Below are 11,078 nucleotides of genomic sequence, written 5' to 3'. Positions count from 1 at the left end.
CTTTGCAGGTAGGAACTGCTTGTCTAGCTGAATCCCAACAGTTCCCTCTCCTATATGTGAATTTAGGATATATCTTACATTCCATCCTGCGTATCACCTGTTAATACTTTAGAAGCACCAAGGTCCTAACTTCCTGGTCTCATTTCTTACCATCTATGTGACCTAGAGCATGTCTCTTAATCTCTCTATACTTCAGTTTCCCTAGGTATTAAGTGAGGCAATTACTCAGAGTAGTTGAAAGATTTTTCTGAAGATCAAGTGAACTAATACTGCAGTGCCTGCAATAATAATGCACAGTAAATGCTCAGATGTGTTATATAGTATTGTCATTCCTCCACTGTGAAATTTATTTCCTCACAATAGAATCACAATCCAACTTATGACAAATTCTCACTTTAGGGCAACTGAAACTCACCATTTTGGGTTTATTTTATTTTGCTTACGAAAATTTATTACTACTGTATTTTCATTATCAAATTGATGATCTTAATCATTCCCTCTTGCTTTTGTATAGGACCAAAGAGAGACCTTGGGATCAACTAGAATCATCTTACTTGGTGTTTCTCAATACATGCTTCCCAAAGTGCCAGAACCAACTTCTATTCTGTCTCCTAAACAAACCTATTTAGTTTTGTGCATGTTCGTGCTATCGTATTTCTCAGCTCAGTGATTAATTATATGTACTCTATATACTGCATCTTATCAACACAAACCCACCAAGAGAAAAGCTAGATTCTTGAGGCTGCCCCTTGAAGACACTCCATTTCCATCTCCTGAAGAACTGTTGACAAAACTGACATGGAGCGGAAGAATCACAGTGGGAGAGTGAGTGAGTTCGTGTTGCTGGGCTTCCCAGCTCCTGTGCCTCTGCGGGCACTGTTGTTCTCCCTTTCTCTGCTGGCCTATGTGTTAGTGCTATCTGAAAACACCCTCATCATTATGGCAATTAGGAACCACTCCACCCTTCACAAACCCATGTATTTTTTTCTGGCTAATATGTCCTTCCTAGAGATCTGGTATGTCACTGTCACTATTCCCAAGATGCTTGCTGGCTTCATTGGGTCCAAGCAGAATCATGGACAGATAATCTCCTTTGAGGGTTGCATGACCCAGCTTTACTTTTTCCTGGGCTTGGGCTGCACTGAGTGTGTCCTTCTTGCTGTTATGGCTTATGATCGCTATGTGGCCATCTGTCATCCTCTCCATTATGCTGTCATTGTGAGTGGTCGGCTGTGTGTACAGCTAGCTGCTGGCTCCTGGGCTGGAGGCTTTGGCATCTCCATGGTCAAAGTGTTTCTCATTTCTCGCCTTTCTTACTGTGGCCCCAACATCATCAACCATTTCTTCTGTGATGTCTCCCCATTGCTCAACCTTTCATGCACTGACATGTCCACAGCAGAACTTACAGACTTTGTTCTGGCCATTTTTATCCTGCTGGGACCACTCTCTGTCACTGGAGCTTCCTACATGGCCATCACTGGTGCTGTGATGCGCATCCCCTCCGCTGCCGGACGCCATAAAGCCTTTTCCACCTGTGCCTCTCACCTCACTGTTGTGGTCATCTTCTATGCAGCCAGTATCTTCATCTATGCCCGGCCTAAAGCACTCTCTGCTTTTGACACCAACAAGCTGGTCTCTGTACTCTATGCTGTCATTGTACCTTTGCTCAATCCCATCATCTACTGCTTGCGTAACCAAGAGGTCAAGAGAGCCCTACGTCGAACTCTTCACCTGTACCAGGGACAGGATGCTAACCTGAGGAAATCTGGCAGAGATGGTTAGAGGGGAAGTGTGAAGTCTGGTGAAACTGGGGTTGATATCTTCTATGAAGTCTTGTGGAGTTCCGAGGGCCAAAATTAGAGATTAGCATTTCAAAGGAATCTCTGCAGAGAATCCCTCCTATGATTAGTCCAGAAGGAAGAGGAATGGATTGTAAGCCAGAAGTTAAATTTCTACAGGCCTTTTCTGTAAATTACAAGCTAGAGGCTGGTCTAGCATTTTGTCCACTATTGAATTTACACAGTCCCACTTCTACCCAAGGAAGTACAGGCTTCCTTATGAAAATACAACAGACTTTATCATGAGCTCTCATCTAACAGAGCCTACTGACTGTTACCTGTAAGGTAACAGAGGTTCAGGAGGTGATCACTCTAGTGTGAATTACAAAGCAAGGAGATAAGAAGCAGACATTTTGTGTTGACAAATTATCATTTCTTAGACCACAGGGTTTCTAGTTTCATTTTTAATTTACGGAGGTCAGTGTCTACGTTAAACTGGTGACTGAAAGAAACTGTTTCTTTCTTTCTTTTTTTTTTAATGAATCTTTTTTGTAGATGGACACAATACAATGCCTTTATTTTTATGTGGTGCTGAGAATAGAACCCAGGTCCCGCCCGTGCTAAGCAGAGCGCTCTACCGCTGAGCCACAATCCCAGCCTGCAACTGTTTCTTTTAATCTTCTGTCTCCCTAGTTAGGCTATAGTCATCATGGAGGCAGGATCACATGTGCTTACATGTCATTTTAATACGATGGCCCTCAACGGTATCTAATACATAATGGCTATGAATAAATATAATAAATAAATATAGCTTGGAGTCATGGAGGCAAGGAACATGTGTCACACATACAGATGAATTTGGCAGGCACAGGAGCTAAATCCTTTACTAGGATATGGAAGGCTACAAATTGACTCAGTCTTGCTGAAAGGAAATGTAAATATATATTACAAACTCTAAAAATATTGAAATCATTCTGATTCAAAAATCAAAAATTCAAAAAGATGTGGAGATATTTTTATTTATAATGACAATAATGTGGAAATATACTTAACTTTTACAAATAGGGCATTATTTAAGTGAATTAGAGACATTAAAAGGAATATTATGAAGATATGAAAATAATACAATCTAAATAGAATTAATGACAGAATGACTGTTCTTAATATTCTCAATATGTGAAAAGGTTAGGCTACCTAAGAGTATCAAAAGAATCAGCCTTATTTATTTGTTTAAACCTAAATAGAAAGAATTTTAATAAATTATTGGTGATAGCTATGCAATGGACCTCTTATTCTTATAAATTATATCCTGTGGTAAAGCATTGTTCCCAACATATTTATTTAAATAAACATTTCTTAGTCAATAAGATTTATAATTTTATTTATCTGCACAGAAAGATAGTTGGAAGATATGTAATATAATTTTCAGAAATTTAGCTCCCTACTCTTTTGCCCAAGACCCAGAACCTTGAAGACAAAGAAGCTTCTATCTCCAATTATGGCATCTGATTATAGCTGGTTTTTTTTTTTTTTTTAAAGTTATCTGCTGCTTAATAAAGTTTGTGAAAGGCTACTAGCAAGGATATTGGGCATTGTTTGCTAGTCTAGACTTACCACAAATTTTAAACAATAAATATATTTGTGCCAAAACTTTTATATAACCTTGTAAGTCTTACAGTAAGTTTAAAGATGACTGGATATAAAGTTTATCAAAAGTCTACCCCAAACTGTCACCCCCTGAGCAAGTTTCTGAAGGGGATAATGATCTGGGAGTGGGGGGGTGTCCTTTTCTGGACATCACTATTATAGGTTTACTCTAGTTAATAGTACAAATGAGATGTTGGTTTTCTTCCTTGTGTTTTTCTTTATTTTCTGAGCCTTTTTATAATGAAACTCATTACTTTTTCAAGTTAAAAAAAATCTCTAATTTTGACTTCAAGTTTGAGTTTAATTACTTAAGGTATGGAAATAATATTTAGCATGGTGTCCTGAATATTTTTATATTTTGATAAAAAATGAATGAGAGGAGGTTTGTTTCTATGTGAACTATGACAAGATTGAGCCCTCTATTGACCTGGACTGAATTTCAATAGTTGTATGACCCTCGTGGCTTGCACTGATTTTAAGGTCATAAAACCTCCTGAGGTTTTTCAAAACGAATCATTAATATCTGGTGAAGTTTTCTTCATTCTCCGTTGATTTAACTTATTTCTCCCTTTAATATAGATGTGGGACTTTGTTTTATTCCTGTTTCATTTGGTCCTATTTGTTTCAGACTATCTTTATAATCTGCCAATCTTTCAAATTGTCTAATAGATGATGTAACTTTTGGGGAGGTCACTATTCTCTTGCATCAGTGCAGGAGGCAGAAGTACTGGGTTGTTCAGAAAGGAGTGCTATTCAGCATTTCCAAAGGCAGCTAACATCTACAGGAAAGTGATAATCAATACAGAGGATTTTTGTACCCAAAATATTGAGTGGGGGCTGGGAAGTGGCTCAGTGGTAGTGCATTTGCCTGGCATACACAAGGGCCCAGGTTCAATCCCTAGTAACCTCCTTCAAGAAAAGTCAGGTGGTTCCCACCAATGTTGAATAAAACTCTGCCTTTCAAATTTCTTCATAGCCTGTTCTGATTCTCCTTTTGGTCTTTATTTTAAACACTTGTTCACTACAAACCTTGAACACATACATTTTTTTATTGCTATTACAGTATTTATTTTATGTAAACAATCTAGTATCTTAACATTTGCCAACATTTAACATTGTTAGCAAATATCCCCCAAACCTTTCTGGATGAATAATATTTTAAATATAACAATCATCCTGCAGTTCTGAAAATCCTATCTCTGCTATTAAAAAACTATTGCAGTTATGAAATATGAGTAAAGACTGTCAAATATTAGAGCAGAGGAGACTAAATTAACAAGATTCCTATGTGCAGTATAGTATATTGCATTAGATCTTGAAACATAAAAAGAATTTTAGTGGAAAAATTTTAAAAATGAATAAAATGGTAAAATTTAAATAGTAGTAATATGTCAATTTTCATTTCTTAGGTTTGACAATTATACATGGAATGAAAGAGGATTATATTAAGGGAAAGAGACTGAGGAATATATGAGACCTCTTTTTACAATTTTCATAATTTTTCTGTAAATCTATTATTCCAAAATAAAATATATATTAAAAGCATGACTAGTCTTTTTAGACCTAATAATTTAATAGAAGTTTGATTATTTGCAGTGGTTTACACAAAATGAAATTATGCTGTGCTTTCCTTCATGGTTACAATGGTATATACAGCTAACACTCTTCTTTTGTGAAGATATTTTAAAAAAATTTTTTTACCTGAAGTCTTAATTCTCATGACATTTATTCATCAATATTTTGTTTTTAACTCAGCTAATTTATAAGAGAGACTTAAAGAAAAACCTACATCTGGTTAACCGCTTTATACATTTCTCACTCTAGCCAAGTATATCAGCTCTTTTAGAAAGCACTCTTAGGTGCTGGCAAGGATAGGATAATTACAGGAGATATGGATGATGAAAGCCTAAAAGTCTTTATTCCTCAGAGCAAGATTGCCTTCCCTGATTTTCACATTCCATAGTCTCATTTCATGAAGACCAGTAGTCCCAGCCTTCCCAGAACCAGTGTCAACTGATATGCCTTTAGAAAAAGAGGAAAAGGAGGAGGAAGGAAGGGCTAGATCCACCAAGTTCCAACCAGTCATTAGTAGACCTTCATATCCTCAAGAGCTGCACAAAGCTCTTCAGGCTTTTTGCTTCAGCTGCATTCAGCCACCTTTGACTATAGACCAAGACACAAATGCATCAGATGAACCTTTGTTCTTTCAAAACTTCTAGCCGTCAACTCTAGAGTTTATGGTTACTTGAGGCACAATTTGTAGCAGAGATCCTGAGAAAATCCCTAGACCATGGTCAGCTCTACAGACAAGGGGGTTGCTGCTTCCCCTGTTCTGAGCACATGGTGCACCCTTTGAAAGAGTGTCCCTTCAGTGACTGCATGCTTCCTGGAGTCCAAGGCAGTGATTATGACCTCTAGTCACTGCAGAGGCCTCTTTATTCTTTGTCTCATTATTTTAGTCAGTTTTTTTTATTTGTGTCCAAAAAAACTTGACAAAAACAATAAAGAGAAGTAAAAGTTTATTTTAGCTCATTGTTAAAGAGACTCAGTCCATGGTGGGCTGAATCCAGAGCTCTGAGCCCAAGGTGAAGAGAACACTATGGTGGAAGGAAATCATCTCAGAACATGACGGCCAGGAAGTAGAGCGAGTTCCACTCACAAGGGACAAAATATATATATCAAAGTCATGACCCCAGTGACCTACCTCCTCCAACCACAACCTACCTGCTTATAGTTACCACCCAGTTAATCCTTATCAGTGGATTGATTCACTATTAGGTTACAGCTCTCATAACATAATAATTTCAACTCTGAACCTTTTTGCATTGTCTCACAAATGAGCTTTTGAGGGACACATGATATGTCAGACATAGCACTCCCTTTTTGCTGTCATTCTGATACCGCCGGTTATCGGTGATGAGTCCTGCTCGCCCACATATTGAAGTCTGAACATTAAAGAAGCATGCTGAGGCAAGCATATGAAGCAGGGTTTATTTAAAAAGGGGTAACACAGACTTCTCCCACGAGGAAGAAGGGGGGCCATAGCTGATATCATGGTATCCCAAGAAGCAAAGTGTTCTGCCCTTTTTATATGTCCTAGGCTTCCTTTGTTCTCCTGCCTTTCCCCCCTTATCTTTCTTCTTCCTGCCTTCAGCGGGGTGGCCAAAAGGTGGGAAATAGGTGGCCTGAAGAGGGGAGGGCAGGATGGAGTAAACAAGGACACATTGACAACCTTTTAGCTCCCTGTAGGGAGGGGAAATTCCTGGGACAGGTTACCTTGGCAGCAGGTTGGAGCAGGGGCAGGTTCTTGATAAGATCCCTCAGGGAACAGTCTCCAACTTCCAAGACTCACTCAAAATTGGCCTCCTAGATCCGACCTGACTCGATTTACCTATCTACACTGACTGCTTGCCTAATTCTGGCTTCAATTCCACATTCTTTCCTGTGCTAGTCTCTCTATATTGAAAGCCCTTTCATTTCATTCCTACTGATCACATCTGGGTCATCACTCTTACTTTAGCACAGGTAATATTCCACATTTGCATAAAGCAGTGTTAGAACTGTTAATATATTTCACTTTTGATCCTTTCATCAATGATAGAATACTGACAAGGGAACTATTTTTTTATTCCAACTTATAATGGATAAACTAAGGAATGAAGAAAAGTTTCTAAAGCAAAGGTTTAAAAAAATGGTTGAACTTATATTAGGAACCAGTTCTGACTGCAGAAACAAAATTACTTCTCAAACTACTTCCAAACTACCTTGTTTTCATGAGTATTGGATAATACTTTTTGATGAAATCTTTTCTAGGTACCTAACTTAAAAAACATGCCTTCATCCTGGTAGTTTTAGAACATTTTGTACATGTTGTGGCACATGTAACATTCTATGCTTATCATAGTACATTCTTCTTATTTTACCAATAATACCATAAGTTTGCAAAGGGAAGACACCATCACAAACATATTTTTATTCTGAAGACTGTTTAGCATAGCATCCCATATTATATATATATATATATATATATATATATATATATATATATATATATATATATGAGTTCAATAAGACCAAGAAGGTTTTTTAAATAAAGAATGAACAAACAGGGAGCAGCCAAGTAAGGGCAGGCCCTGAGAGATGCAGGAGTGGCTTGGCACCCTTCAGAAATGTTTGTCTGTACCAGCATTGGGAACTTGATAGCAATTAATCAAGATAACAAGTCTTGTCACCTGGAGCTAAGTACTCAAAACAGAGAATGGTAGAGCCATGAAATCCAGATCATGTAGTTGAAGCATGCCAATGTTGTAAAGGCCTGTGATGTTCCTGAGGAATTGAATTTTTAATAAATGATGTGCCTCTTGTAGCAATGGAATACTGTCCTGGAGGGAATCTTAGGAAGCTACTTAACAAACCAGAAAATTGTTGTGGAATTAAAGAAAGCCAAATATTTTCTTTATTGAGTGATACGGGGGTCTGGGATTCCATACTTACATGAAAACAAAATTATACATCAAGATCTAAAACCTGAAAATATAGTTTTTCAAGATGCTGATGGAAAGGTAATGCATAAAATAATTGATCTTGGATATGCCAAAGATGTTGATCAAGGACGTCTCTGTACACCTTTTGTGGGATCACCATAGTATCTGACCCTGGAGTTCTTTGAGAATAAGCCTAACAGTTCATGGTTGATTATTGAAACAGACTTTTTTATTTTTTTTGCATCATCTGCAGCCATTTACCTGGCATAAGAAGATTAATAAGAAGGATTCAAAGTGTATATTTTCAAGTGAATAGATGACAGGAGAAGTTGGGTTTAGAAGCCATTTATCTCAACCAAACAGCCTTTGTAATTTAATAGTGGAGCCCATGGAAATCTGGCTACAGTTGATGTTGAATTGGGACCCACAGCAAAGAGGGGGACCTATTGATCTTGCTTTGGAGCAAGCAAAATATTCTGTATTAATGGATCACATTCTGAATTTGAATCTAAATATGATTTCTGCAAAGATCATTTCTTTTCTGTTACCATCTGATGCAAGTCTTCATTCATTACATTCTCACATTGAGCATGAAAATTTTTCAAGAACTCTTTTCAGAGACAGGAATTTCTTTGGATCCTCAAAAACCAACCTCTAAATGTTCTAGATGAAGTTAGAGGCTGTGATAGCTGCATGGTTTATTTGTTGGATAAAAGTAAGACTGTATATGAAGGACCGTTCACTTTCAGGGATTTATCAAATTGTGTAAATTCTAGTGTATAAAACAGAAAAATACAGCTTCCAATTATATAGCTACATAAAGTATGGACTGAAGCAGGGCACTATGTGTCTGGGATAAAAGAAGACAATAGCAGGCTCTTTCAGGGACAGAGAGCAGCAATGTTAAGTCTTCTTAGATATAATGCTAACTTGACAAAAATGAAGAACACTTTGATCTCAGCATCACAGCAACTGAAGGCTAAATTGGAGTTTTTTTTACAAAAGCGTTCAGCTAGACTTAGAGAGAGATTGTGAACAGATGACTTATGGGATATCTTCAGAAAAAAATGCTAAAAGCATGAAAAGAAATGGAAGAAAAGGCTATTTACTGTGCTGAGGTTGGTATCAATGGATACTTCAAAGGTCAGATTATGTCTTTTTACACTGAAATCATGGAGCTACAAAAAAGTCTATATGGAATACATCAGGGAGATTTTGATGGAATCTCCAGAACAACATGCAATTGATCTATATAAGCAGTTACAGCACAGACCTGCAGATCACCCCTACAGCAGTAGCACAGAGATGGTGACGATCATTATGCATACTGTTCAGAGTCGGGGCCATGTTCTCAAGGAGCTATTTGGTCATCTGAGCAAGTTGTTGGGCTGTAAGCAGAAGATTATTAATCCACTCCCCAAAATGGAAGTGGCCTTCAGTAACATCAAAGAAACTGACAATACTATCATTTTATGCAGAGAAAAAGGCAGAAAGAAATATGGCTTCTCCTTAAAATTGCCTGCACACAGAGTTCTGCCTTGTCTCTTATTGGATCCAGTCTAGAAGGTATAGTAAACCCTCAAGCATCCGCATGGCTGCCGACTTTAGAAGAACGTGCGCAACCTCTGTCATGTGTGGAAGACTTTAGTACAAGTGATAGAAAAAAATTTGAACTGTCTTGTTCCTTTAAGCACTATTATTTGTGAAATAAATGAGGAACAGGGCAATAGTATGATGAATCTTGATTATAGTTAGCTAACAGGATGACTTGCCTCTTGTTCACTGACCTCAAACCTATGGAAGTTGTTGCTGTACATGTTGGAACTTGTTTTTTCCTCCATGAAACCACTCTTCACATGCCAATCAGAGGAATAATGACTGTGATCAGAAACTAACAAGATGTTACAAGCACACTATCCTGATTTTTAAATAAAGTTGACTTCCAAACAGGATTTTATTTTATAAAAAAGTCACTGAACATACTTAAATATTTGTTTTAATACGATAGCTACTTTGGAACATCATTGAAGCTTCTTCAAACTTGGTAAAACATTACTTATTTAACTACAATAATGCTTTACAAAGTTTTAATTTTTAGATATAAGGCCATAGTATTGTACATAGAAAAGTAAGCCTCATTTAATGTACATTTTAAGTAAAAGTGTCTACCTATGTTTCTGTGGAAGAAACTGCTCACAAGTAAAATTGTACTTCGTGAAGAATAAGCCCTACCTCCTTGTGTTGTACTCATTAAGTGCTTTTCCTGGCATAAAGAGTTGTCTCAATCCCATTTTTAATTTTACTACACATTTAACAGTGTCCCCTTCTTACAGAAAAGATTGTACATCTGTGCCTTTCATTCAAGTTGAATCATAAAAGATGTTGTATGCTATGTGTTTATGTATTTCAGATGTATATTTAATAATATCAAAAAAGATGCCTGTTAATTTATTATGTATTTGAAAACTTATGTGTTTTTTTATTTGTAAAAATGGGTTGTTTAAAGAATCAAGTCTTGTCATATAAGTTTATATTCCCTTATCTCTAATTGTATTTTCAAAATCCAATAAACTCTAAAAACAAGGTTTTTAGAAGCTTGGTGAAAAAATTTATTTGCTTGCAAAACTAATCTGAACTGATATTTAATCTTTTTATCCATTTAGTATGAATATTCATGTATTTTGCTGCAGAAATATTAACAATTTTTATTGGGGGGGGGCAATTGTGCCATAGACTCTGAGGGTTAGTGTAGTATGTTATATGCACTGAATTTCTTTCTAAAATCTGAAAACTTTATAATTCTTAAATATCAGGCCCCAATGGTTTTAGATAAATGAAAGTGGAGCTCTATCTTCTGTTAAATAACTTAGAAGGCATTATTTATTTAAAAAATGTGTAATTCTTTTGTATTCTAGTTTTTCACTTTGTGTATTAAATGATTTTTAAATTCCGAAGAAAGAATGAATAAACACCAGAATTTACTTGATCTCTCTAACTGTAACTTAGTACCCCTTGACCAACCTTTCTCCAATCCTCCTTCCCTGCTTCCTTCCCCAGCCTCTAATAATCACTGTTACACTCTTAGATTCTATGAGATCAATTTTTTCTAGTTTCCACATGTAAGATCATAGTATATACATTTGAGTAAAGATAGAAGAAAGGAATACAA

General features: G+C 36.7%; 1 protein-coding gene and 1 pseudogene across 1 annotated transcript; both read left to right on the top strand.

Annotated features, from left to right (window-relative positions):
- Window positions 1-798: 798 nt before the first annotated feature.
- Window positions 799-1,782, top strand: Or6a2 (olfactory receptor family 6 subfamily A member 2). The gene has a single exon (XM_076844168.1). The coding sequence runs from the start codon at window positions 799-801 to the stop codon at window positions 1,780-1,782; it is 984 nt and encodes a 327-aa protein (XP_076700283.1).
- A 5,817-nt stretch (window positions 1,783-7,599) lies between these two features.
- LOC143391467 (inhibitor of nuclear factor kappa-B kinase subunit alpha pseudogene) lies at window positions 7,600-9,676 on the top strand (annotated as a pseudogene).
- Window positions 9,677-11,078: the final 1,402 nt, after the last annotated feature.

The sequence above is a fragment of the Callospermophilus lateralis genome, chromosome 2 (genome assembly GCF_048772815.1).
Source record: "Callospermophilus lateralis isolate mCalLat2 chromosome 2, mCalLat2.hap1, whole genome shotgun sequence".
Classification (NCBI taxonomy): Eukaryota; Metazoa; Chordata; class Mammalia; order Rodentia; family Sciuridae; genus Callospermophilus; species Callospermophilus lateralis.
Note: the sequence above shows the minus strand (reverse complement) of the source record. Positions and strands in the feature narration are given on the sequence as shown.